At 42.3% G+C, this 24,718-nt stretch overlaps 1 protein-coding gene across 1 annotated transcript in view; it reads left to right on the top strand.

The window, feature by feature from the left end:
- Positions 1 to 24,718, top strand: part of CACNA1E (calcium voltage-gated channel subunit alpha1 E) — a 1,379,194-nt gene that overhangs the window by 1,117,007 nt on the left and 237,469 nt on the right. Inside the window, exons 36-39 of the mRNA XM_069233198.1 lie at positions 1,666 to 1,757; positions 2,795 to 2,960; positions 5,349 to 5,476; positions 14,130 to 14,226. Of these exons, the coding sequence (XP_069089299.1) occupies positions 1,666 to 1,757; positions 2,795 to 2,960; positions 5,349 to 5,476; positions 14,130 to 14,226 (483 nt within the window). The remainder of the gene's footprint in view (positions 1 to 1,665; positions 1,758 to 2,794; positions 2,961 to 5,348; positions 5,477 to 14,129; positions 14,227 to 24,718) is intronic.

Here is a 24,718-nt window from a genome sequence, read left to right as displayed (position 1 = left end):
CTCGTCAGTGCCCCTCGGGTGGTCACAAAAGTGTTGACAGTGGTTTCTGCCCATCTACTGAGGTCGGGGTGCCAGTCTCCCCCTATCTCAACAACTGGCTGCTGAATTCGGGCTCACTGCAGTCAGTCGCTGACCACATCCAGATGGCATCATTGGAGTGTTCCTAATAACTTGCTGACATCACACATGACTCCCTCACAGAGGCTCTCCTTCATCTTAGTCATTGATGTGCTTTTCAGCTTTTCCTCCAGACCAATAAGTCCAAGACATGAGTCCTATGTTCCTGATGTTTCAACCTCTGTCCTGGGTCTCAGTAAGGACGGCTCTGAGGCCTCTCGTCCTTCTAGATTCCTGCATCCTGCTTGCTGACCATCAAAGATGGCCCCTGTGAGCTTGCAGTGGGACCTGAAGAAGGCATTGGATTCACCTCCCCATGCCAGAAACAAAGGTTCAGGTTCAGGTAATGATTGGTGGAAGTAAAGGAGTCACAGGAGTATTGCCATTTTCAGCCCAGCTATACTCCCTAGCCATGAGATGTATAGTCCTTTCCATATGCTCAAGTCCATTTCTATCCCTTGGATGAAATACAGGTAATTCATTCTATGCAATGTGCCCATAGACCTAATCAGTGTTATTCCCAAATAAATTAAATCTTCAGATGCCCATGAGCTACCTGCTAGCACTCTGATTTCTCCCACATCCTCTCCACTAAGATTTCCCTTGTTTATTTTGAAACCTGAAACTGTCCAAAAGATATCAAGTTCCAACAATAAGGCTGGGAGAGATAGGTCAGTACATCACAAACTAATAGACTTCCCTTGTAGTCCTCACCTCCTAAAGCTACCACCAACTATTGTTCATTTACCTGAATCCTAATTCCAGTGCTTCTGTTGACAAATCAAAGAGGAGGGGTAGTGCCAATTGGCACCCTGCCTTGTTTGCAGCTAAAATGCCTCTGTAAGTGAATCCATTTATCAGAAACCTTGCTCTTGCTGCTGTATAAATGGCCTTATGCATTTGCATGTTTACCCCTAGTGCTACTCCCACAAGAACTCTATGCTAATAGTACCATTGTAGGTGATCAGATGCCGGCCCCATTTTTCTTGATTTGGTAGAGCAATTGCTCAAATTTCTGTGTGTTTTTACATGTGCTTCAGTCACACAGAAACGCCATATTGTGTGGCTCCAGCAAATATGGTCCAGTCTTGTGGCGAGGATTCTGGTAAACAGATTTGTATCCGAAGTAATGAAGGCAGTAGGTCTGTAGGAATAGCAACTTTTCAGGTCATTGCCCAGTTTAAGATGAACCATGATACTGGCCTCATCCATTGATCTGATCACCTCCCCACTAACTAGGCAGTGCAGACATCTGCCAATACAAAGAGTAGGAACTAAAAGTACGGGGATTGTCATGAAGTTAACTGCTCCAGATGCTACTAATGGTGGTGATGTGGGTGCTGTTTCTGCTTTTGGTTGCATTAGGGATACATTTGATGATAATGGTGTAATTGTAGATGTGGTAGTAATGGGGATCCTGAAATTACTATTGATGGTGTAGGAGATGAGCTTGATGCTCATGGTGTTTTCTTTATTGTGGTGGAACTTCTTGAAAGATATCAGTTGTGAACCAACCTAATATTTACCATATCATTTCTTTTATTTTAGGTTTTTGGAAACATAAAACTGGACGAGAACAGCCACATCAACCGTCACAACAATTTCCGCACCTTCCTCAGCTCCCTTATGCTTCTTTTCAGGTTTAGTGCAACTGTACTACTAAGCTCACATTCGCACATTTATCACTACTGTGCAAAGGTCAAGTTTCATATTATTCATACAGTAAATAAACATTGACAACAGAAAATCCCTGCTTACTTCCCCAAATATTGGAGCATATTTACAATAAAGTGGTGCAGCGTGGCACTGCACCAAAATTAGTAGCGCTGTTCTGCTTCACTTTAGAAATGCAGAGAATACGGTGCACCCCTGTGTTTCCCCCTACGCCAGCACTAAATTTGCTGCCAAGCGCCAATGCAACCACCCTTGCAACATGGTCCAAGGATGGCTGCATAGGGGGGATATTGTATTGTTTTTGTTCCTGCACAAAAACAATCTTCAATGGCGATTTTCTCTTTCATAGAAAGAGCAAAAAAAAGAGAAGAAATGAAAGCATTTCTCCTTGTTGTCCCACGCTAACACCATCCCTAGGGTGTTTTTAGTTTTTGGCGCAGCCTCAGATTTACGAAATCTCGTAAATCTGTGGCAGTGTCAAAATGCAATAGGTGTTGCTGTGGAACGCCCACAGCAACAGCCATTGCACTCCCCTTCTACACAAAGTGCTGCATGTGAAGGGGCTGTATTTACAAGGTGGGGTTAAGTTACAAAGAGGTGCTTAAAGCCGCCTTGTAAATACGGCGCATTGCACAGCGCCACCGGAGCGTTACAAAGAGTAATGCTCCTGTGGAACTGGGGGCTTGTAAATATGCCCCATTGTCTGTTACCATGACTTTGCAAAGGAAAGCAACTCTACTAAAAGTCACAAGCCTTTGTCAATGTGATTTTACCTCACTGCATGACTTTAACCCCTTGCTTCCTGGTTTTGGTTAAATGCCTTTTCTTAAAACAAATATGAATAAATACCATAGCATCAATCATATATTGCATGCTTGCTCCGCTCTCTAAGGTAATTATATATGCATCTCATGCTGACTTTCTCTGTAGGGCAGCATGTGTTTGTCCTGCTATTTGTGGATGTGGGGTTTGTTGTGCTTACCTATTATACATCCCTCCATAGGAGTGCCACAGGCGAAGCCTGGCAGGAGATCATGCTCTCATGTCTAGGTGACAAGGGCTGTGAGCCAGACACAACTGCACCTTCTGGGCCGACTTCCAATGACCGCTGCGGAACAGATCTTGCATATGTCTATTTTGTCTCCTTCATCTTCTTCTGCTCCTTTCTGGTGAGTTCTGTGACACCGACACCACTTTCTGGAGAGATAATCTTTGCTTGAACTCACTGAGAGGCTTAAGGAGGAGAGGAACTGTCACACTCTGTGGTAGTGTCAGTGATAGGAATTGTGTTAGCATACGGCTGAAGAGTTTTTTGTCATTGCTAACGCCGTGGAGAATAACTCCCGTAATCATAGATAATGTCAACATGATGAACTTTCTCAGTAACATGATCTCAGGCTGGTTTGATTGCTCGATCTGGGTTAATGTGCCTCACTACCGCTGACTAGCATTGAAGAGAAGTATGCTTCCTCAAATGTTGTAATGTCTTGGGAAAGGCTTTAATCATTGCGTGGTAAAGTCAGGAAGGATTCCCATAATCAGTACTGGTGTTCTTTTGAGGATTTCTATCAGTCTATGTTAGTGAAGTTGCTCCTCTGTGCTGGCTCTTCTTGGGTCTTGGCTTGGCGTGCCTTGATTTTTGTGTTCCAGGACTGGGTGTTGTGGGGCCAGCATCTGCAGCTGTACATGTCCACTGCCCCGTGGGCTTCATATATGGTGTAAAGGTTATTTAACTTAATTCTCCATTCTGCTAATCTAGCGACTTTACAGCAAGTGTGATTAGGTGAGAGATCCTTATCTTAATGCACAGTTTCGCTACTTGAATCTAGTTTTTTATTGTTCGTTTTGGTGATCCCTCGTCTTTAAAATTACAGAGATCTAAGTTAAACAGAGAAAATACCTAGTTTTAATCCTTTGAAAGATGATGATGCGGTTGATCCCAACAGCTGTTACTAAATGAAAAGAATTGCATTCCTGTGTGTACTGTTCTCCATCTGAACGTCTGGCTTTGCTCCATTCTCTTATACTCAGAAGTGTATGTGCTGAGACGCTCACTGGTATTTCTAGTTTCAATGTCGATTAAAATGCAATATGTACAGCACTGTCAACTCTGTCAAAGGTGCATAAAGACACTGACGGGCAAAGGAGTGAATAATGAACCGTAGGTGACTGGCACAAACTTCTCTTCACTGGGGCCAATGGTGTAGAAGTTGTAATCTGTTGGATTGCCTGGGAAAGTAAGAAATAGATATTTTGAGGGCCAAACCTGTCAGTCCACTTCATTTTCTTGAGTTCTTTTAAATAGGATTTTGAAGTCCACTGTGTCTTAGGCTGCATATAGATTAAGGAAGATTAGGGCAAATGGGTGGCTTTCATCAGGAAAAGATTGGGGTTCTTCCCGGTGGTCCCAAGGCTAATCTGAAAGCGATTTGGGTCTCAACATTATTTTTCAAGTAGTTTGTGCTCTTGGGAAAGCAAAATTGGTAACTGGGTCATAGCTGAATAGGTCTCTTGGACCTACAGACATTTTGTTTAGACAGGGTGTTCTCAATGGAAGAAACATATGGATGTGGAATCTATCACCATCACCTTTATATATAGACCAAGGATACTAATAAATACTTTTAGGAATGCTTCAAGACATGTTGGGAGATGTTGACTGGCTGGTTTGTTACAAACTATAGTCTGTAGAAAAAGGGGAATTTTCATGGGTAAAGGTGTCATTCTGACTTTGACTGAAGGGTAATGGGTAACTGTGTGTTTGTGTGAGTGTGCACGTATGCCTATGAGTGTGAACGTATTGCAACTGAAATTCTTATCTCTACATCATTTATTTGTTGCTCTTCCGTTTTACTATCTCTTTTTCTCAGTACCACTCATCACTCTTTCTTTAGCTTCTTTTTATGTCAAAATCTTCCTTTCCCCACCATCGCTGTCTCAATATCTCTTCATCTGTCCCCTCCCTTTTCATGTCTCCTTTTCTTTAAACTTGTCTACCTCTTGTATGTTCTGTATACCATCTCTTCTCTTGCAGTCTCTTCATGAGTGTCTCTCTTTCTATCGTTCTAGTTATGGCTTCTTCATTTTTTTATTTTCTCTTCTCCTATTCCCTCTCTTTCTTTGCTTCAATCTTCACTTTACTTTTGCAACCCCTTTGTTCTCTTTTTTCTGCTTTCTTATATTTCCTCTTGTTTTCACATTCCCTTCTTTTGCTCTCAACAGCTTTTCTGTAATTTTCTCTTTCATATTACTTTTTTATCTCAAACTCCTCTGTTTCTACTCTTTTTATCTGACCCATTTTAATTATTTCTCATCCTCTCCATTACGTCACCTTCTATTTGACTTATGGCGTTCCCTTTTTTCTATCACTGTCCTTCCCTTTGCTGCCATCTCCTTCCCATTCTTACTTTTTCACATTTCACCTTTTTCGTCCACATTCTCTTTATTTGCTACCCTCTCCCTAATTGTATTCTCTTTCTCTTGTTTCCTCTCTTTCTTCAGAGTTTCCCTTTGATTCTCTCTTTCTCTCACAATTCATCAATTTTTTTTCCTCCCAGATGTTGAACCTCTTCGTTGCTGTCATTATGGATAACTTTGAGTATCTGACACGGGATTCCTCCATTTTGGGACCTCATCACTTGGACGAGTTTGTCCGAATTTGGGCCGAATATGACCGAGCTGCATGGTAAGGGTGATTCCCAACACCAGCGCCAATATTTTGTACAGTTCCAGCACCCTGTCCTAAAATGTAAGTGAACCACACCTTGGGTGATGACGGATGGGAAAGCGGGTACGGCCCAACTCCCTTTACCTGGTGTGTTGAAAACACACCAAACATTTGGGTTTGCGCTCTACATCTTGGATGATAATATGTATTGTACAAACAGTGTATTGACCTTGCATGCATATATATGTATATATATATATATATATATATAAATATATATAGAACCACTGGTGGAAAATGACACACAAAGGGAAAGAGACACTGTAAACCAAATCTTTATAAGCAATATAGCCTTTTAGTCAAACCAACTTACTTAAATACATAAACGGATGGAGGAAAAAACTGCCCTAGAAAGATGTTGACATAGTGTTCACACAGTGAGCCTTTGACCCATGGTTACCAGACAGCCAAACTCACACAGTATAGAATCAGTCCATTGACAGGTTCACCTACTGAGAAAATGTAAAGAAATATCGACCAGCTACAACATTTCAGTTCATTCTCCTACCCTATTGAGAGCCGACTTTATAATCCCCTATTGACCAAGAGCCCATGCTGTCCTCTTCATCCATGATTGTGCACAGCAGTCTTTCCAATTACAAGTAGACCACTCCACACAGTGCTAATGATTCCCACTAGAAGCAATAACAAGAATATCCGACTTGGTTACCTCCGGTGGTCTGGTTGTCTTTAGTGGTACTTGATCACCAAAGACATGAATGGTGATTTTCACCATCACTAAATATTAAATGGGAATGTAGACTTTACTTGATATTATTCTCTAGTTTGCCACAGATACACTGAAAGAACTAAGACCAATTCATTGAAGCTTCACATAATAATGTGTGTCGGACTGGTTAAGAATAAAGACTGACACATAAACACTGACGATATTCTGGTTTTCTACACCTAGTCCGAGAAATGCACTCAATTGTAGGGCTCAGTGTAAGCCACATTTAATTAATATAGAATCTGCTGTCTTGCAGTGTACTTTGTCCTGTAAACACAAACTAATTCTTAAAAATAGCTGATAGCAAAATTCTGCTGACCAGTCCCAGGACGCACTGTGTCAAAATTACCTGTAATTTTAAAGAAATTAAACTGAGACGTTGCCAGACTAAAAATATCAAGAGACATATTAACAAGACCCTAGCACCCCTGGATTGTCCCTTTTTGTGACACTTTGGTGGCACTGTGCCCTGCACCATATTTACAAGGCGACATTAAGACACTTTTTGTGGCTTAAAGCAGCCTTGTAAATATGGACCCCTGATGCAGTTTTCTGCTGCCGAGGGGCGTGCAATCGGTGTTGCTGTGGATGCAACCAAGCAATACCCATTGCTTTTTAACACTGTCCCGGATTTATAAGGAAATGTAAATCCGAGGCAGCTCCAAAAACGAATGCCTCCCAGGGGTGGCGTTAGCATGGCGCAACAAGGAGAATAACTTTTATTTCTCCTTGTTTATGCTTTTTCTATGGCTGCATCCTGCAGCACACATAGAAAGAGCAAAAGGCCATTAATGATTGTCTATGTGCAGGAACGTGTCTCTTCCTACACATAAACAATCATTGAATAATGATGATTTGCTACTTCTTAGTAACAAATCGGCATTATTGATTGTTTATGTGCAGGAACGACACCTTCCTGCACATAGGCAATCATCCCTGCAACACAGGCACCCTTGCACTGTGATGCAAGGGTGCCTGCGTTGGCGCTAGGCAGCTAAATTAAGGCATCAGCACTAGGGGAAACACAGAGGTGCGCAATAATTTTGTAAATACGGTATATCCCTGTGTTTCTAAAGTGACAGCGCAGCACTGCCTATTTTGGTGCAGCGCTGCGCTGTGTGTAAATCTGCTCCTAAATCTTTAATTCTTGATCAGCAAACTCCCATTATATTGTGTAGTCTCTTTGAGTTTCATAATTGAAACATAGTTGGTGCAGTATACCTGGCAATTAGAACACATATGTCTTCAGGACATTCCAGTATTCAGGGCTGGCCAAATCCCAATGCATTTCGGGTCAGAACGACCTTTTATCAGGGGGAACTAAAGCAAAGAAAATCAAGAACATAAACAATGCTCTAGAGTGCAAACCCATATATTGCTCCTTGTGCAAAAAACATGCTCAAAGCTACAGCTTCTCTTGTATAAGTGGAAAACTTTGAACTTCATAAAAGCACATGAACTAGAAAGCTCCGAGTTGTTGTGTGACCGCATGCAACTCTATCATATGTTAAAACAAGCACTGGCAAAGCCAATCAGTCTGGACTTTCAAATAGCTAAGGTAACTCAAGTATTTATTAAACATACATTTTGAGAAAGAAGAAACAGTGTGAGGTCTTTAACAAGACTTCATCCTTTCAGGACTTTACTACATATTCCTCTCAAGTCAGCAAATTTCTGCTATATGCAATTTGCAACTATTCTGCAGTAGTCACCCCATCAGTGTATGATTAAACCAATATGGCAAATTATGCATGATTGTTTAGAGCTTACTTAGCTTTGTTCATGCTAAACAAAAACAAGAAATAATCAATGTAGATATACACCATTCACTCAAACAGACTAATATAACCATTGTCCATAGCAGAACTTTCTAACTATTCCTCATAGAGCCACACCAGTTCTTTGTTAAAGCACTTTTCCTCAAACTCAGCAATTATGTCAATGAGATCCCTGCATAACAGAATTGTCCATCTTAGGTCTCAAAGAGCCAGAATTTCTTGATAGGAACTGGTCACGTATTTGTGTTAAATGTAGATTCAGTATATCTAAATGCATTTTAAGGGGATTTCCTGAAAATGTTGCTCCTGGACCTGGGATGGACAACTCTGGTCTCAATGTTCTATTCAGAGCCCTCTAGATTGTTCTCCAACCATGCCCCCTACAGCTACGCAGTACTGTCTGTGCACCAAATATATAATCCAATGTCTTTCTTACTCTCATTCATATAGTCTAGCAGATTTGTACAACAAATTATACAAGAGCACAACAGATATCTGTAACTAACCTGCGTAAGTTAGCATTGTGCTGTAACCACCAATTAAACACCTCATAATCTCATCATAACTACCTTACAAACAGCCCAGCAAGTCCTTTTCTGAAAATTCTTCATGTAGTTCAATTGATATCCTCATGCGTTTAAAATATCTTTCTTCTACCCTGCAATAAGGCAGGTATATTTCACCAATAAAATCTCCTCTACCACAAATGTTAACTCCATTCAGGGACTAGCATATTTCTTTCACAACCTCTCATACAGCCTAGCAGCTCTAATTGTCTCTCTTAAAGTCCACAATATGTTCTCTATCACTCCATGTAAAGCACTGTTGCTCTTTCTATGTTCACTGCCATATGGCCAACCATATCTCTTTTTAAAATCATTGTTCAGTCCTGCATATCTCTCTCAAAATACTCCATGTATATCTAGCAGTTTGCACTGAGTGCCCATTTGGAGCCCAGAAGATGTTACATTTGGAGGTCCCTTTAACAGCCTGACAGATCTCTCTCTTTACCATGCCCTCTAGAAATTAAACATTTCTCCCTGTTCTACCAGATGTAGCCTAGCAGTTCTTATGGATAATTCTATCCTCAGATTCCTCACCTTAGAATATTCCCGCCAAACCTCACCATAAGTGAGTCAGAGTCCCACCTGATACCCTCACAAAGGCTTCAATTCATTGAAGCAATCCTAGGCATTATGGATTTCAGGGTTTTCCCCCACAATAATGAGTCCAGGTCATTCAGACTATGAGCCTGATGTATCGATCCTGGATACAGGTGAGAGTGGCTCTGAGGCTTCTTGGCCTCTTTACTTCTTGCCTCCTACTTGTCATCTACACCATGTGGCACATGTGGGGCCTGCCTGAAACATGGCATTCCAGTGGGCTCAGCATCAAGCCCACCTTTCCAAAACAATCTGTGTCAGAGGAGACTGCTCAACTTCTGCAGTGGTGGCTGACTGATTGCACATTGCCCTGCAGCAGCCACTCTCTCCTCCCCATCCAGAGCTAACAGTGGTAACTGACTCATTGCTGCTAGCTGGTGGTGGGTGGGGACAGGTGCGGGGAAGGGAGAGGGTTACCTGGAGGAGGTGGATATCAGAGGGCTCTGATGTCCATTGGAGAGCCAGCTCCACATTAGCCTACTGGAGCTATGTCAAGCCCTTAACGCCTTCTTGCCATTGATCAAGGGGAAGCTAGTACAGGTTCTCACAGACAACACCGCTGCCATGTGCTAATGCAACAAGCAAGGGAGATTGAGGTCCTGGATCCTGTTCCAGAAATCTTTGTGTCTCTGGAGGAAGCTACAGCTTGAGGGTATCTTTCTGGATACAGACCACATAACAGGGCCCCAGGATGCCAGAGCTGACAAATTGAGCAGTATCTAACAGATCATAAGGGGTGTCTGCATTCCAAGGGGACACAGGGTATCTTCCACCAGTGAAGGGAACCCTGGCTAGATATTTTCACCAGCCTCTAGGGCATGCAGTGTTAATAATTTTGCATGTGAAAGTTTCATTAGAGCACTTGTTAGGAGATGGATTCTGCCTGCAATGGAGAGGACTCCTGTACGTCTTCCTGGCTCACCTCGACTGTCCAGAGTTCGTAGAAGATCAAGAACGACCAGTCCTAGACATCTTGGTGGCTCCAGATTGGGCCAAGAGAGTGTGATAATGAGGGTGGCACTCCTGAGCATGAGCCTCTGTCCTCCAGTCCGGCTACCACTTCGGGCATCGCGCCATCGCATGCATCGCCCTACTTTCAAAATTTTGCGTGGTGATTTTGGTCTTATTGGGTTACATTCATGTAAAATGAATTATGCTAATGTGGCGCAAGGATGCGCTAGGGGCTCTTAAATCTGCTCGATGTGACTCCCTTCCACATTGAATAAGTATACAACCAGTGATGGATGGAATACTTGAATTAATCTCACCCATTGGTAATCACAGACCATCGTTATTTTGCAAACCATGCCACCTCAGTGTGGACCCAGCTATATGCAAGTCAGTCTTGACCCTGTCCAATAGGAACAGTCCAGCCTGAACTGCACTTCCACATTGGGCAGTCCTTCACTCTACCAGTGTTCTTTGCTCACCCTGATCTCTCAAAAGAGGAGGAGAGGATCTATCACTTGGGCATCTTAAGGGCTTGAAGCTTTTACGTAAATCATACCAAGAACAATTGAGTAGACAATCAACTTTTGAGTGGGGAAAGTAAAAAGACAACAAACTGACATCAGCGCACTTGAGTGGCACTAATATCAGGCTCCAATCTGTCACCTCTGGGGCAGTGTGGTTTTAGTGCAGTGCTGACCGATTTCACCTAGCCACATGCAGGAGCACTTCCATGAAAAATGTTTCTATTAAGTATAGAATCTGAGGGATATTCTAAGGAGATGACTCTGCAGTTATAGTATTCATCAGAAAAAAAAGTATTATTGAAAGTAACTTCTTCATCTGCCTCATAAGATCCATGCAACCAGTTAGATACAATCAAGCAGAACTCTTTAACCATTCTTCATGCAGCCCACCAAATAATCTCTACCTAATATACACCGATGTACGGCAGTGTCTTTGAGTTTCCCTCTTACCACTTCACACTCCATCCAGGAGATTTGTATAGCCATCCTAACACAGTGCAACAGATCACTTGCACTTATTTCTGTACAGCTTCTATGGCCTCCCTCTCTCTCTCTCTCCAATTATTCATCATATGTCCAAGTATATGGCTGTCAACGCCTAGAGTTCTGTACCCAGCCACTCCTCATATATGGCTGAAGATCACTCTCACCATAGCTTTCATATCTAAGAATATCACTATGTATTCACATCAATATGACAGAAGCTGTTTATCAGACCACTCTACCACAACTCAAAAGGTCCCTCTAAAAACTACTGATACAGGTCAATAAAAGCATTATTGGAAAAACTTCTGAAACACTGCAGATCTCTCTTGTCAACGACCTCCCAATTGGTTTTACAGTGAGCTCTCATTCAGAACAATAGATCTTTCACCATCTGTCCTAACCCACTCAGAATATAACTCTGTGCCCTTTCTTGTTACATCTCACACTTTCATTTGAATGAAGATTATGATACCAGATATGGAAACCAAAACATAAGGCAGAAATGTCATGTCCTAAATGTAGCTTATTTCCATTAATAGCTAAGCTAACATTTACAGCACCTCCAGCCGCCGATGGTAGTATGTGAATATCCCATTCTCATATTCCGGGGACCTCAGGCTCATATATTAACTAAACCAGACCCAATGTGTTATTCCACATCAAGGAGAAGTGATGATGTTGGGTTAGAACCAAACAATGCTGCCTTCCGGTTTACAATCTTGAAAACAATAAAGTATACAGCTTAGGTAGCAAATATAATTCACAATGAGAGACCCTGTGCCCCATCAATAGACCCATAATGGGATATCACAGTGAGGGGAGCCTTAATGCAGGTGAAGCTTAGCACTTGAATTTGACTCCTTGTTAGGACTGTGTGCTGATGCAAAGTCACAAAAGTGACGCAAACGAGCACAAAGTTTCGATTAATTACTTTCAATTAAAAACTTTATATGCATTGGAAAGTTGCCTACAGGTAAAATAATTAAGGGCCACATGTACCAAGCTTTTTCAGGTCACAAAAGGTTTGATTCACAGAATCGGGCGGTTTGTGATCGTGAAAAGCTTTTTCTATGTACAAAAACGTATTTTGAGATTGGGTAACATTACCGAATCGCAAAATAGGTTAGTGATTAGGTATTAGGAAGGGGTGCGTTAAGGGCTTCCCTTCCTAATAGTGACTCGCAGTGCTATATATAAATATTTTGTGACCAAAATGCAGTTACAAAATATTCACCATTTGGTGGTAATCTGTTTGCAAATGGGAAGGGGGTCCTCAAGGGAGCACTTCCCCTTCATGAATGCATGCAAAAATGTTTTTTAAGGGCTCACAGTGGTCCCAAGGACCTCTGCTTACTCTTAAAAAAAAGTAAATTGAAACATTTCATTTTTCTTTTTTATTACACATTCCATTTCCCTGTAAGAAAAAAAACTGCTGCTTTATTTAAAAGCAAACACAGACATGGTGGTCTGCTATCCCCAGCAGGCCACCATCCCTGTGTTTTTAGCGGTTCCCAATTGTCGCAAATTGCAACCTACCTCATGAATAGTAATGACATAGGTCAATTGCGACCCCATTCGGAATCCCTAAATGTGTCAATGACACACTAGTACATAGGTGCTTGTGATTTCCTAATAGCGAATCACAAAGATTTGCAATTATGAACTCGCAAAATGAAACCTACGTACATGTGGTCCTTAGTCCTCTCTTTGCACAGATTTGTACCACAATATATAGAGGGCAGTCTATGAGTGGTACCAAGGTGTTCCCTCACTACCACCTATGGTTTTTGATTCAAAGTCCTGTCTAATAACATTGTGCCAAAAAATAACGCCTACCCGAGGCAGGTGTTAAGTTGGAAAAATCTTCTAATTTCTCCAAACCTTTGCCACATTGCATGTGTGCGACACTGTACAGTACAGATAGAATGTGGAAAACGTTTTAAAGTTAATCTAAGCATAGCATTTTGTAGGGAACAAAATACTAGTATTTGTACAAAACCAATGCTAGACATCACTGACACACACATGGCACTGGGCAAGCTCAAAGAGCACCAGCACTGGGGATTACAGCGGCAGTGCATATCTTTGTAGAAAGGATTCTACACTGGGTTTTTCCCCTTCCAAATCCAGCAAATTAGGTTGCTGTGCTGCATTGCACAGTTGAATAAATGTTATCCCCTAGTAATCTAAGTGGTCCATACTTGGCACTAGCACCTCCACCTCCAAAGCATAGGAGCAAGTTCCAGTCAGGCTGAAACTTGTGTCCTATGCTTCTTCCCTAGAAAGCCTTGGGCTGGTATATGGATCCTTAGAGATGAACCGTATGACCTTAACATGGTGACAACATTGGTTCCATCAAGATATTCTGTCTGTAAATCTCACTGATTTTTATGGTGAGAAGGATCTTCACAAAACCTCGCTATAGCCCTCATCCGGGCTCTAGATGTTGACGGTGGATCTGTAAAGACCTTAACTCTGTCTCTCGGCTAGCCCTGGGATGGTTGCATTGAATCTGTAGAGGCATGTCTGTCCCTCACACAGGCATGACAGTGACATTGAATTTCTAGAAAGATCGTGTTTGCCCTTCCCTCCAATTTGGTCAATGACAGTGACATGGGATTTAAATATCTTTAGACATCTTATTTAAACAGTGACCTTTATATGGATCCGGGAAGACCTTCGCTCGCAGTAGTCTGGAATGGTGCCCTAACTCTGCTAAGAACTTTTGTCTACCCCAACACTGGGATGCAGGACCAACCCTCTCTCTTCCCCATGAACTATTTGCAGTGATGGTAATTTAGTGTCTGTGAATTATGTGGTCATGCCATTCTGACCAAATCATGGTGGAAAATGTAGCTAAAGGAGATCAAGCCGGTGTCAATTCTGTGCCAGCTTGGCTTCCCTATTCCCTGCCATCTTCCTTTCCCCATGTTACTTTCATCAAGTGTCCTGATTAACTCACCTGTGCTTCTTTTCCAGCGGCAGGATCTCCTATAAAGAGATGTACACAGTAGTACGAGTGATATCTCCTCCACTGGGCCTGGGAGAGAACTGCCCCTACAGGGTGGCGTGCAAGGTTTGGCACCTGGTCCACCAGTCACGACCCACCAGCGGGGATGCAGCATTACCCCCTTCCTCTGCCCTGCCTTTGCTCTGCAGCTCCCCCATGCCAAGGGGAAACTCACGTTGCTTTTCTGCGAGTTTAAAGAAACGGCTCACTCCCACTGCAGGCAGCTGTAAGGAGGATAGAGAAGCGTAGCAGAGGCATTCCTTGGTCTTCATCTAGGAGACATTTAGAGAGTAATCTTGTTTATATATGCCAAAGGGATCACAGTATATGCATTCCAGAGAAAAGATTGAAAGTGTAGCATGTGCAGCATTAGTGTCTACTGCATAGTGATGGGAATTCCCAAGAGGAGTTTGTTTTCTAAATCTTCATGATGGGTCTAGTTCAAGCTGTGGTGATAATTTAGGGCTGGTAACCGAACCCAGTTAAGAAATTAACAGAGGGAAAATATAGATGGCTGAGTTACTGAGTCGGTGCGGGCTTGGATACAAAGCAGCAGCAGAGAGAACCTGGGAAGGGAAAATAGAGGAGTGACGAAAACGTACTTATTTTCCAGAAAATAATTGTAGCAGGAATGCTGTAGAGGAAAAACAGTTAGAGGATACCGTTTGTGGGGAAAAGGAGGGAAGATATGAGTAAGAGCTGGGGAAACGTAGAAGAGTGAGTGAAGAGCAGGGATGGTTACAGTAGATTTGGTGGGAGAGAAGCACTGTGTGCATACCAATAATGAAATATTCTGGAGAAAAAAAAGAATGAAAGAGAGATCACAAGCATATATATGGGAGTGCTTGACGTGCATAGTGTTGGTGTTGCGTGTACATGCGATGTATGTCTGTGCCCAGGAAATTTCTGGCGCTAGGAATGAACAGAAGCTACATAGAGACTTTTTCCATACGATTGATCCACTTAGGGAACCCGTCCATAGCTACTTAACACTTCTTGCTGAAGAGCCCTAACGTTTCACTGATACATTTCCCTCTCCACATTCTTTATTTTTTGCTACAACACTTTTCTTTCACAAACAGGCACCTTGGCACGGTGGCCACACCTACGTTTCAGTGCCTCATGTGACTCCAACTTGATGTGTGGACACCTCAGTAGTTAACTGATGCTGGCTCCTGTGACCGTTCAGTTTGCCTTTGTGCGCACAAATGTCAAGACTGAAGAGCATGTTGGCAGCCACGTTCAGTGGATCACATGAGTTTAATTTTTTTTAGCTTTTTTCCTTGCTTTTTTATTAAATTTTTCGTCTAATGATGTAATAACGGGTGATAAGGTTTCCAAAGTTTCAGTAAGTGCAAGAATGTGATATTAAAGGCTGACTACCATGACCTTTGTATGTGGTACCTAGGGATTGCGCATGATAGGCGAAAATATGATCCTTTACAGAGATAAAGAATTTTAATACTAGTTGCAATGTTCAGCTCTCAAGAGAAATGAAATTGACGTCTCAGGTAAGTTACTCCTAGGGATCAAAGAATCTGAATATTCCTGACATTTGCAGGATCAGTTCTTAGAAAAAGAAATGATTGAGGTCCCCTAGTGAATTCCCACCTTCCAGCCACAGTCATTTCTCTGAAAACAGAGGAAGTAGATAACTCCCTCACTGGACTATGAGGGGAAATGACAGTCAGTTTGGAGATTTAGGTTTCTTAGTTAACCGGCCTGGAAACAGCCATGGCTGCTTATGTCTGATGAAGAGAGTGTTCCAGCTGTGTCCGAAGCTGCACTGACAATGGTTATAAATTGGTTATAACTTTGAGGAAGCGAGTAGTTGTTTTTATGTCGGTCCACAGTGCGGATCTAGAATGAAGGTACCATAGGCTTTTTTGTCTTTGTAGATGATTGTGCCCTAATTATTGAAGGATGCTTGAGTTTCGTTGAGTATCAACAAGCAGACGTTTCCACCTCTTGACTGTACAACAGAATTGTCAGTGTAATGATAAAATTGAGGAAGCAGTTAGCCTCTTTTTATGTCTGTCGATAGTGCAGATCCAGGATGAAGGTACCATGGGCTTTTTGTCTATGTTGATGATCATGCCTTAATTATTGAAGGATGCTTGAATTCTGCTGAGTATCAATAGACAAACGTTTCCTCTTCTTGCCTGTACAACTGAATTGTCAGCAAATTTGAATTTGTGTGTTTGGGAAATCCTTTTTGCATCTCTTAGTACACCCTGCAGATCGTTGAATTAAACATTGAATAACTACTAGGGACCAGTAGATATCAGTGCTTTACTTAAGTATTTGTCTGGAATCTCTGGGTCAGCTTTCCTCTTTTGCCACAGAAAACATTTGCTGATGGGGCTTGGCTGAGCCCTGCAGTCATGTGACTAGACGAAGATTCATGCTGGACTTTATTTAGTTTTTCCCAGACCTTTTCTCTTAAAACCCGACAAACACTTGGGAAAAGACCAAAAAAAACAGGCTGTATAAAACCTTCTTTCTTATTCTATTGAAATTAATAAAATAGATCCTTGGCCTACAGACTAGAGACACGCTATGGATCCTCCTTGTACAACCAAATGTTACAATATTATTTTTGAGGAAAATGTTAGTTTCCATGTTAATGAGAGGTATCACTCTGTATCATCAACTTATTATTTTTCAATAGGATGTATATCAGAATTAAACAAGTAAATTGCTTTAAGAACTACCAAACCCAGGTCGTTAGACCTGTTCTGGAAGACTATAATCTTGTCCTCTCTTCAGCTTTCCAAAGTTCTAGCTCAGGTGTATCCTTATTTAGCAAGAAACATTTTTGCATCCTATGCTGAATCTTTTATAGGCATTCTGCCACAGTTGGATGATGGCTGGAGTCATGTCATGTTCAAGCTTGAAATGAATCTTCACGACATCTGCATTTAGTTATGATTGTGGGTGTAGAGAATAGGTGTAAGCAGAATTATTTAGACATTGAATAGTGTCAGTTACTTTGCTGATCCTTTACGTACTTCTAATTTGAGATTAGATTCTGTTTTATGGAACAGATCCAGTTTGACTTGTTGGGTACAGTTCAAGAGGAATGATACAAATAACAATAGTGTGGTGCCACTAATACCAATCTTTAAAGAAGTATGTCTTGGTCAATGGTATCAAATCCAACAGGGATGACTTGTAAAGTTTGTGTACATGGCTTATCTTGGTCATGGGAGCTGAGGAATTCCTCACTGAAATCTGGGAGCATTGTCTCCGCTCCTCATCAAAGTCAGAAGCCTGAATCGCTTGGAACTATCCCAATTTTAGAGATGCATTGTGACTTGCGGTGATGTTCGCACATATGCTGTCAATATTTCCTATACTGTGATCATGTATGGTAGGCTTTGTTCAAAAATATGTTTCATAGTATCAACAGGAGGGTGGTGCTATTCCTTTTATCTGTTAATTTGTATTCTTCTACTGTATTTAGAACAATGCTCACTTCTCTTCAAAAGTTAAGAATTTTGAAGCAGAAGCTGTGATGGCGAATGAAAAATGACTTGCCTGTAATTATAGTTGTCCATTGTGTGTTTACCTTTGTCTTTTTCATAAAGATTGCACACATTTGACCTTAACAATGTGGGGCCGCCATTCTACTGTAAATTGCTAGAAACAGTGAGGTAGTTGTAGGGACATGAGAAATTCTGAGTGTTTCTTCCTGCCAATGAGGCTTATAGTGGACAACTAGAATTTTCAGTAAATAACTTTCCTTTTTAGGTCGAGGTTGACCTGTTGTAAGTATTGTGGGCTTTTAAGCACGCCAACCTCATGCCCATCATTTTCATTTATTTGTTTTTCAAAAATCACTTGATGTCATTGGTAAATGCTTTACCTTCGTCCTGCTTTGGGACAGTTTGGTTATCACCTTGGACACTGACCCTGTTACAGGGATAATTGCATGATTTCCAATATATTTCAGCTTATCTGTGCTTTGTGGATGCCTTGGTGCTCACAGCACCCAGAGTGCGAACTCGATCAGCAATATCGTTTTTACATTATTTGCACTCTGATCTGCTTAGTACATATTATTTGCAGCAGACATATTAGCCCTGTGTGCTACATTATGATGACTCCAAGTTTCCGCTAGACAAAAGCACATTCTCTCTCCAAAACGAACATAAATCGGCTGAGTTATTTTGCCATTTTTACATTACATGCGCTTTGTGATTTGCCTAGCACACATTCTTTGCTGCAGGCACATTGACCCTGTATGCTTCCCTAAGATGATTCCAAGCTTCCACTAGACAAAAGTACGTTCTCTTGGCTGCCATGGTGCTCAGAGCACTCACAGCGCAAACTCAATCAGCAGTATCATTTTTATATTATTAGGGTCGAGCCTGCGTTGCATGCGCTCGCGCATGCGTATCGCAGCGAGACTCTTTGGTATTTAGAAAAGGGCTCGGAGCCCTGTCAACTTCACGTCAGTGTTTTTTATTGGTTCGTGGGCTTGCCTAATAAAATCTGCTTGCTTTCATTAGTTGAAGGCAGGCATAGCTCATTCCTTTTCCGGTGGCTAGCCCTCCTCGAGCGCAGCGACCAAGTACAGAAAACATGCGAGGCTCGCTGTTTTCCATCGGGCTCGTGGACTTCTTTTTCTGTAATTTACGAGCGCGATCTCGCTTGGCAGAAGTCGAGTGCTTTACATAGTTAATTTCACTTTTACAGGTTATGTACATAAATGCACTTTTGCCCGATAAGTGAAAAGTCGGATTAGGAGTTTTCAACGCGATCAGCTCTAACATGAGCAAACGCGAGACCCGTTGCATTGTAAATGCTTGTATGCACTCTGATCTGTTTAGTACACATTCTTTATAGCAGGCATATAAATCCTGTGCCCTACCTTATGATGACTCCAAGCTTCCAACAGAGGAAACACGTTCTATCTCCAGAAAGAACATAAATTGCCAGAGTTATTTTGTCATTTTTACATTACATGTACTTTGTGATTTGCCTAGTGCGCATTATTGGCAGCAGGCACATTAACCCTGCGAACTACCTTATGATAACTCCAAGCTTCCACTAGACAAAAGTACGTTCTCTCTCCAGAAAAAAACATAAATCACGAAAGTTATTTTGACATTAACACATTACACGCACATTGTGATTTGCCTAGTACACGTTCTTTGCAGCAGGCACATTAACCCTGTGCGCTACCTTATGATGACCCCCAAGCTTCCACTAGACAAAAATACGTTCTCTTGGCTGCCATGGCGCTCACAGCGCTCAGAGCGCGAACTCGATCAGCGGTATTGTTTTTCAGTAATATGCACTATAATCTGCTTAGTTCACGTTCTTTGCAGCAGGCAAATTAACCCTATGCGCTACCTTATAATGGTGCCAAGCTTCCACTAGACAAAAGTATGTTCCCTCTCCAGAAAGAACATAAATCGCCAGAGTTGTTTTGACATTTTTACATTACATGCACTTTGTGATTTGCCTATTATATGTTCTTTACAGCAGGCCCATTAACCCTGTACTCAACCTTATAATGACTCCAAGCTTCTTCTAGACAAAAGTACGTTTTCTTGGCTGCCATGATACTCACAGCACTCAGAACACGAACTCGATCAGTGGTTTCGTTTTTAAATGATATGTACTCTGAGCTGCTTAGTACACGTTCTTTGCAGCAGCCACATTAACTCTGTGCGCTACCTTATGATGACTCCAAGCTTCCACTAGATTAAAGTAAGTTCTTTTGACTGCTGTGACACTCTCAGCATGAACTCGATCGGCGGTATTGTTTTTCCATTATATGCACTCTGATCTGCTTAGTACACGTTCTTTGCAGCAGGTATATTAACCCTGTGCACTACCTTACGATGGCCCCAAGCTTCCAACAGAGGAAACACGTTCTATCTCCAGAAAGAACATAAATTGCCAGAGTTATTTTGTCATTTTTACATTACATGTACTTTGTGATTTGCCTAGTGCGCATTATTGGCAGCAGGCACATTAACCCTGCGAACTACCTTATGATAGCTCCAAGCTTCCACTAGACAAAAGTACGTTCTCTCTCCAGAAAAAAACATAAATCACGAAAGTTATTTTGACATTAACACATTACACACACATTGTGATTTGCCTAGTACACGTTCTTTGCAGCAGGCACATTAACCCTGTGCGCTACCTTATGATGACCCCCAAGCTTCCACTAGACAAAAATACGTTCTCTTGGCTGCCATGGCGCTCACAGCGCTCAGAGCGCGAACTCGATCAGCGGTATTGTTTTTCAGTAATATGCACTATAATCTGCTTAGTTCACGTTCTTTGCAGCAGGCAAATTAACCCTATGCGCTACCTTATAATGGTGCCAAGCTTCCACTAGACAAAAGTATGTTCCCTCTCCAGAAAGAACATAAATCGCCAGAGTTGTTTTGACATTTTTACATTACATGCACTTTGTGATTTGCCTATTATATGTTCTTTACAGCAGGCCCATTAACCCCGTACTCAACCTTATAATGACTCCAAGCTTCTTCTAGACAAAAGTACGTTTTCTTGGCTGCCATGATACTCACAGCACTCAGAACACGAACTCGATCAGTGGTTTCGTTTTTAAATGATATGTACTCTGAGCTGCTTAGTACACGTTCTTTGCAGCAGCCACATTAACTCTGTGCGCTACCTTATGATGACTCCAAGCTTCCACTAGATAAAAGTAAGTTGTTTTGACTGCCGTGGCACTCCCAGCATGAATTCGATCGGCGGTATTGTTTTTCCATTATATGCACTCTGATCTGCTTAGTACACGTTCTTTGCAGCAGGTATATTAACCCTGTGCACTACCTTACGATGGCCCCAAGCTTCTACAGGGCAGAAGTACATTCTCTTAGCTACCATGGTGCTCATAGCACTCAGAGCACAAACTCGATCAGTGGTATCGTTTTTACATTATATGCACTCTGATCTGCTTAGTACACATTCTTTGCAGCAGGCATTTTAATCCTGTGCCCTACCTTATGATGACTCCAAGCTTCCACTAGACAAAAGTATGTTCTTTCTCCAGATTTTGTCATTTTTACGTTATATGGGCTCTGATCTGCTCAGCACACATATTCATTATGGGACTTGTAGTTTTATTTTTATTGTGTGATACAAGTTGGAAACCCGCCCTTGGAGTAGTATTCGTTGAGTTGTCCAGCTCCCTAGTTCAATGTGTGAGTCGCTCATTTAGTTTATGTTTCAGCTTTGCATTCTGGGACTTGTAGTTTTATTTTCATAACATGATACAAGCTGTGAATACAAAGCAGAAACCTGACTACATGAACTCCACACGTTTAAGTCTGTGAAACTTGAGCTGTATGTGTGTGTGTATTTATAAAACTAAGTGCGAGGACAGCTTACAGTTGACTATGCTGTATAATGATCAATATTTTATAACTAATATTTCAGTTGAAGACTGACTGAGGTTCACTAATATCATGTGATATGGCTCTCCTCAAGCGTGTGAAAAATCATGGGTGTTTTGTTTGACTCCGCAGACTGCAGTAAAGGGACAGTGATCCAGTAAGCATGCATTCTTGATGTACAACTATTTATTTAATGCCATTCAGGCAATGTCACCTGTACCAACTGCCAAGCAATTATGTTTTGCATCTGGGAGTAGTTGGGGGCGATTTAGGAACTCCTAGCAGCACCTTAGCACCAACATAGCGTCTTTTTTTTTACGCTAAGGCAGCGCTAAAGTAGCATTTTCCCCGCACCATATTTACAAAGTAGTGCAATGCATGCATTGCACCACTTTGTAAAATCTTGCGCCACATTATGCCTGCGCCAGGCATAAGGTTTGCAAAGGTGGTGTTCCCCCGTTAAGGGGGCTGAAAAAATGGTGCAAGGAAATCTGGGAGATTTCCTTGCGTCATTTTATTCGACACTTTTAAAGCCTGCTCAGAGCAGGCATTAAAAGGGGGCATACCATTATTTATAATTGGCCGCTGTATACTCTGCAGAAGTAGCCCCAAAGTTCTGGCACTACTCCTTCAGAGTATATCAATAGCTTAAAAAAAATGACGCCATAGCCCACTACCCAGTGCCATGGTACACCATATTTTAAAATACGGCACACACATGGTGGCCGTAGTGGGGAGCTAAGGGGCACAAGGAAAGTGGCACTGCACTAGTTGCAACGCCACTTTTCTTAAATTTGTCATTTTGTGTTTTAAGGGCCTTGTTTATAATAATATTCCAGTAGGCCTACTAGCCCTTTAGTTATATGCAGGGCCACTGGAATAATGTGGCAGAAAGGACCACATTATACAGCAGGGTTGACCAATTAATATGGCAAAAAAAGTCCAGTTATACATTTACAATGGCAATAGCTCATACTCAAGTAAATGCGAGACCTATGTGTAGGAAAGTACCATCTTGCCTGGCATGTTACCCCCATTTTTCACTGTATATATGTTGTTTTAGTTGTATGTGCCACTGGGACCCTGGTAACCCAGGGCCCCAGTGCTCATAAGTGTGCCTGAATGTGTTACCTGTGTAGTGACTAACTGTCTCACTGAGGCTCTGCTAATCAGAACCTCAGTGGTTATGCTCTCTCATTTCTTTCCAAATTGTCACAAACAGGCTAGTGACCATTTTTACCAATTTACATTGGCTCACTGGAACACCCTTATAATTCCCTAGTATATGGTACTGAGGTACCCAGGGTATTGGGGTTCCAGGAGATCCCTATGGGCTGCAGCATTTCTTTTGCCACCCATAGGGAGCTCTGACAATTCTTACACAGGCCTGCCACTGCAGCCTGAGTGAAATAACATCCACGTTATTTCACAGCCATTTTACACTGCACTTAAGTAACTTATAAGTCACCTATATGTCTAACCTTTACCTGGTAAAGGTTAGGTGCAAAGTTACTTAGTGTGAGGGCACCCTGGCACTAGCCAAGGTGCCCCCACATTGTTCAGAGCCAATTCCCTGAACTTTGTGAGTGCGGGGACACCATTACACGCGTGCACTACATATAGGTCACTACCTATATGTAGCTTCACAATGGTGTTGGACCTGGCTTTTTGACAGGGACATCCCCAAACTTTTTGCCTCCTTCCTCCTATTTTTTCTGACCTGTTGTTGTTGGCTTTTGACCTCTGAGCACTTTACCACTGCTAACCAGTGCTAAAGTGCATATGCTCTCTGTGTAAAGTGTACTATTGATTGGTTTATCCATTATTGACTATTTAATTTACCTGTAAGTCCCTAGTAGAGTGCACTACATGTGCCTAGGGCATGTAGATTAAATGCTACTAGTGGGCCTGCAGCACTGGTTGTGCCACCCACCTCAGTAGCCCCTTAACCTTTTCTCAGGCCTGCCATTGCAAGGCCTGTGTGTGCAGTTTCACTGCCACTTCGACTTGGCATTTAAAAGTACTTGCCAAGCCTAGAACTCCCCTTTTTCTACATATAAGTCATCCCTAATGTGTGCCCTAGGTAACCCCTAGAGCAGGGTGCTGTGTAGGTAAAAGGCAGGACATGTACCTGTGTAGTTATATGTCCTGGTAGTGTAAAACTCCTAAATTCGTTTTTACACTACTGTGAGGCCTGCTCCCTTCATAGGCTAACCTTGGGGCTGCCCTCATACACTGTTGAAGTGGCAGCTGCTGATCTGAAAGGAGCAGGAAGGTCATATTTAGTATGGCCAGAATGGTAATATAAAATCCTGCTGACTGGTGAAGTCGGATTTAATATTACTATTCTAGAAATGCCACTTTTAGAAAGTGAGCATTTCTTTGCACTAAAAACTTGTTGTGCCCTTCAATCCACGTCTGGCTAGGTTTAGTTGACAGCTCCTTGTGCATTCACTCAGACACACCCCAAACACAGGGTACTCAGCCTCACTTGCATACATCTGCATTTTGAATGGGTCTTCCTGGGCTGGGAGGGTGGAGGGCCTGCCCTCACACAAAGGACTGCCACACCCCCTACTGGGACTCTGGCAGACAGGATTGAACTGAAAGGGGGCTTGGTGCATTTCTTAGAGACTCTTTGAAGTCACCCCCACTTCAAAGGCACAACTTAGTATAAAACAGGGCCTCTGCCCTACCTCATCAGACACTTGCTGGAGAAGAAACCTGAACCAGAAACTACATCCTGCCAAGAAGAACTGCCTGGCTGCTCAAAGGACTCACCTGTCTGCTTTCTACAAAGGACTGCTGTCTTGCTGTTGCCCTGCTGCCTTGCTGAACTCTTGTCTGGCTGTGAAAGTGCTCTCCAAGGGCTTGGATAGAGCTTGCCTCCTGTTCCTTGAAGTCTCAGGACCAAAAAGACTTCTTCCTTTCACTTGGACGCTCCGTGCGCCGAAAATTTCGACGCACAGCTTGTTTCGCGGCGAGAAAAACGCCGCACACCGACGCTGATCGACGCGACGCCCTCGGGACGATCGAGACTTCGACGCACAACCTCGCAAGGACAACGCCGCCCGACTTTCCAGGAGAAATCGACGCGACGCCTACTGTGAGTGCGAAACTTTGACGCACGGCCTCGCAAGGACAACGCCGCCCGACTTCCAAGGAGAAATCGA

The sequence above is a fragment of the Pleurodeles waltl genome, chromosome 4_2, assembly GCF_031143425.1.
Source record: "Pleurodeles waltl isolate 20211129_DDA chromosome 4_2, aPleWal1.hap1.20221129, whole genome shotgun sequence".
Lineage (NCBI taxonomy): Eukaryota > Metazoa > Chordata > Amphibia > Caudata > Salamandridae > Pleurodeles > Pleurodeles waltl.
Note: the sequence above shows the minus strand (reverse complement) of the source record. Positions and strands in the feature narration are given on the sequence as shown.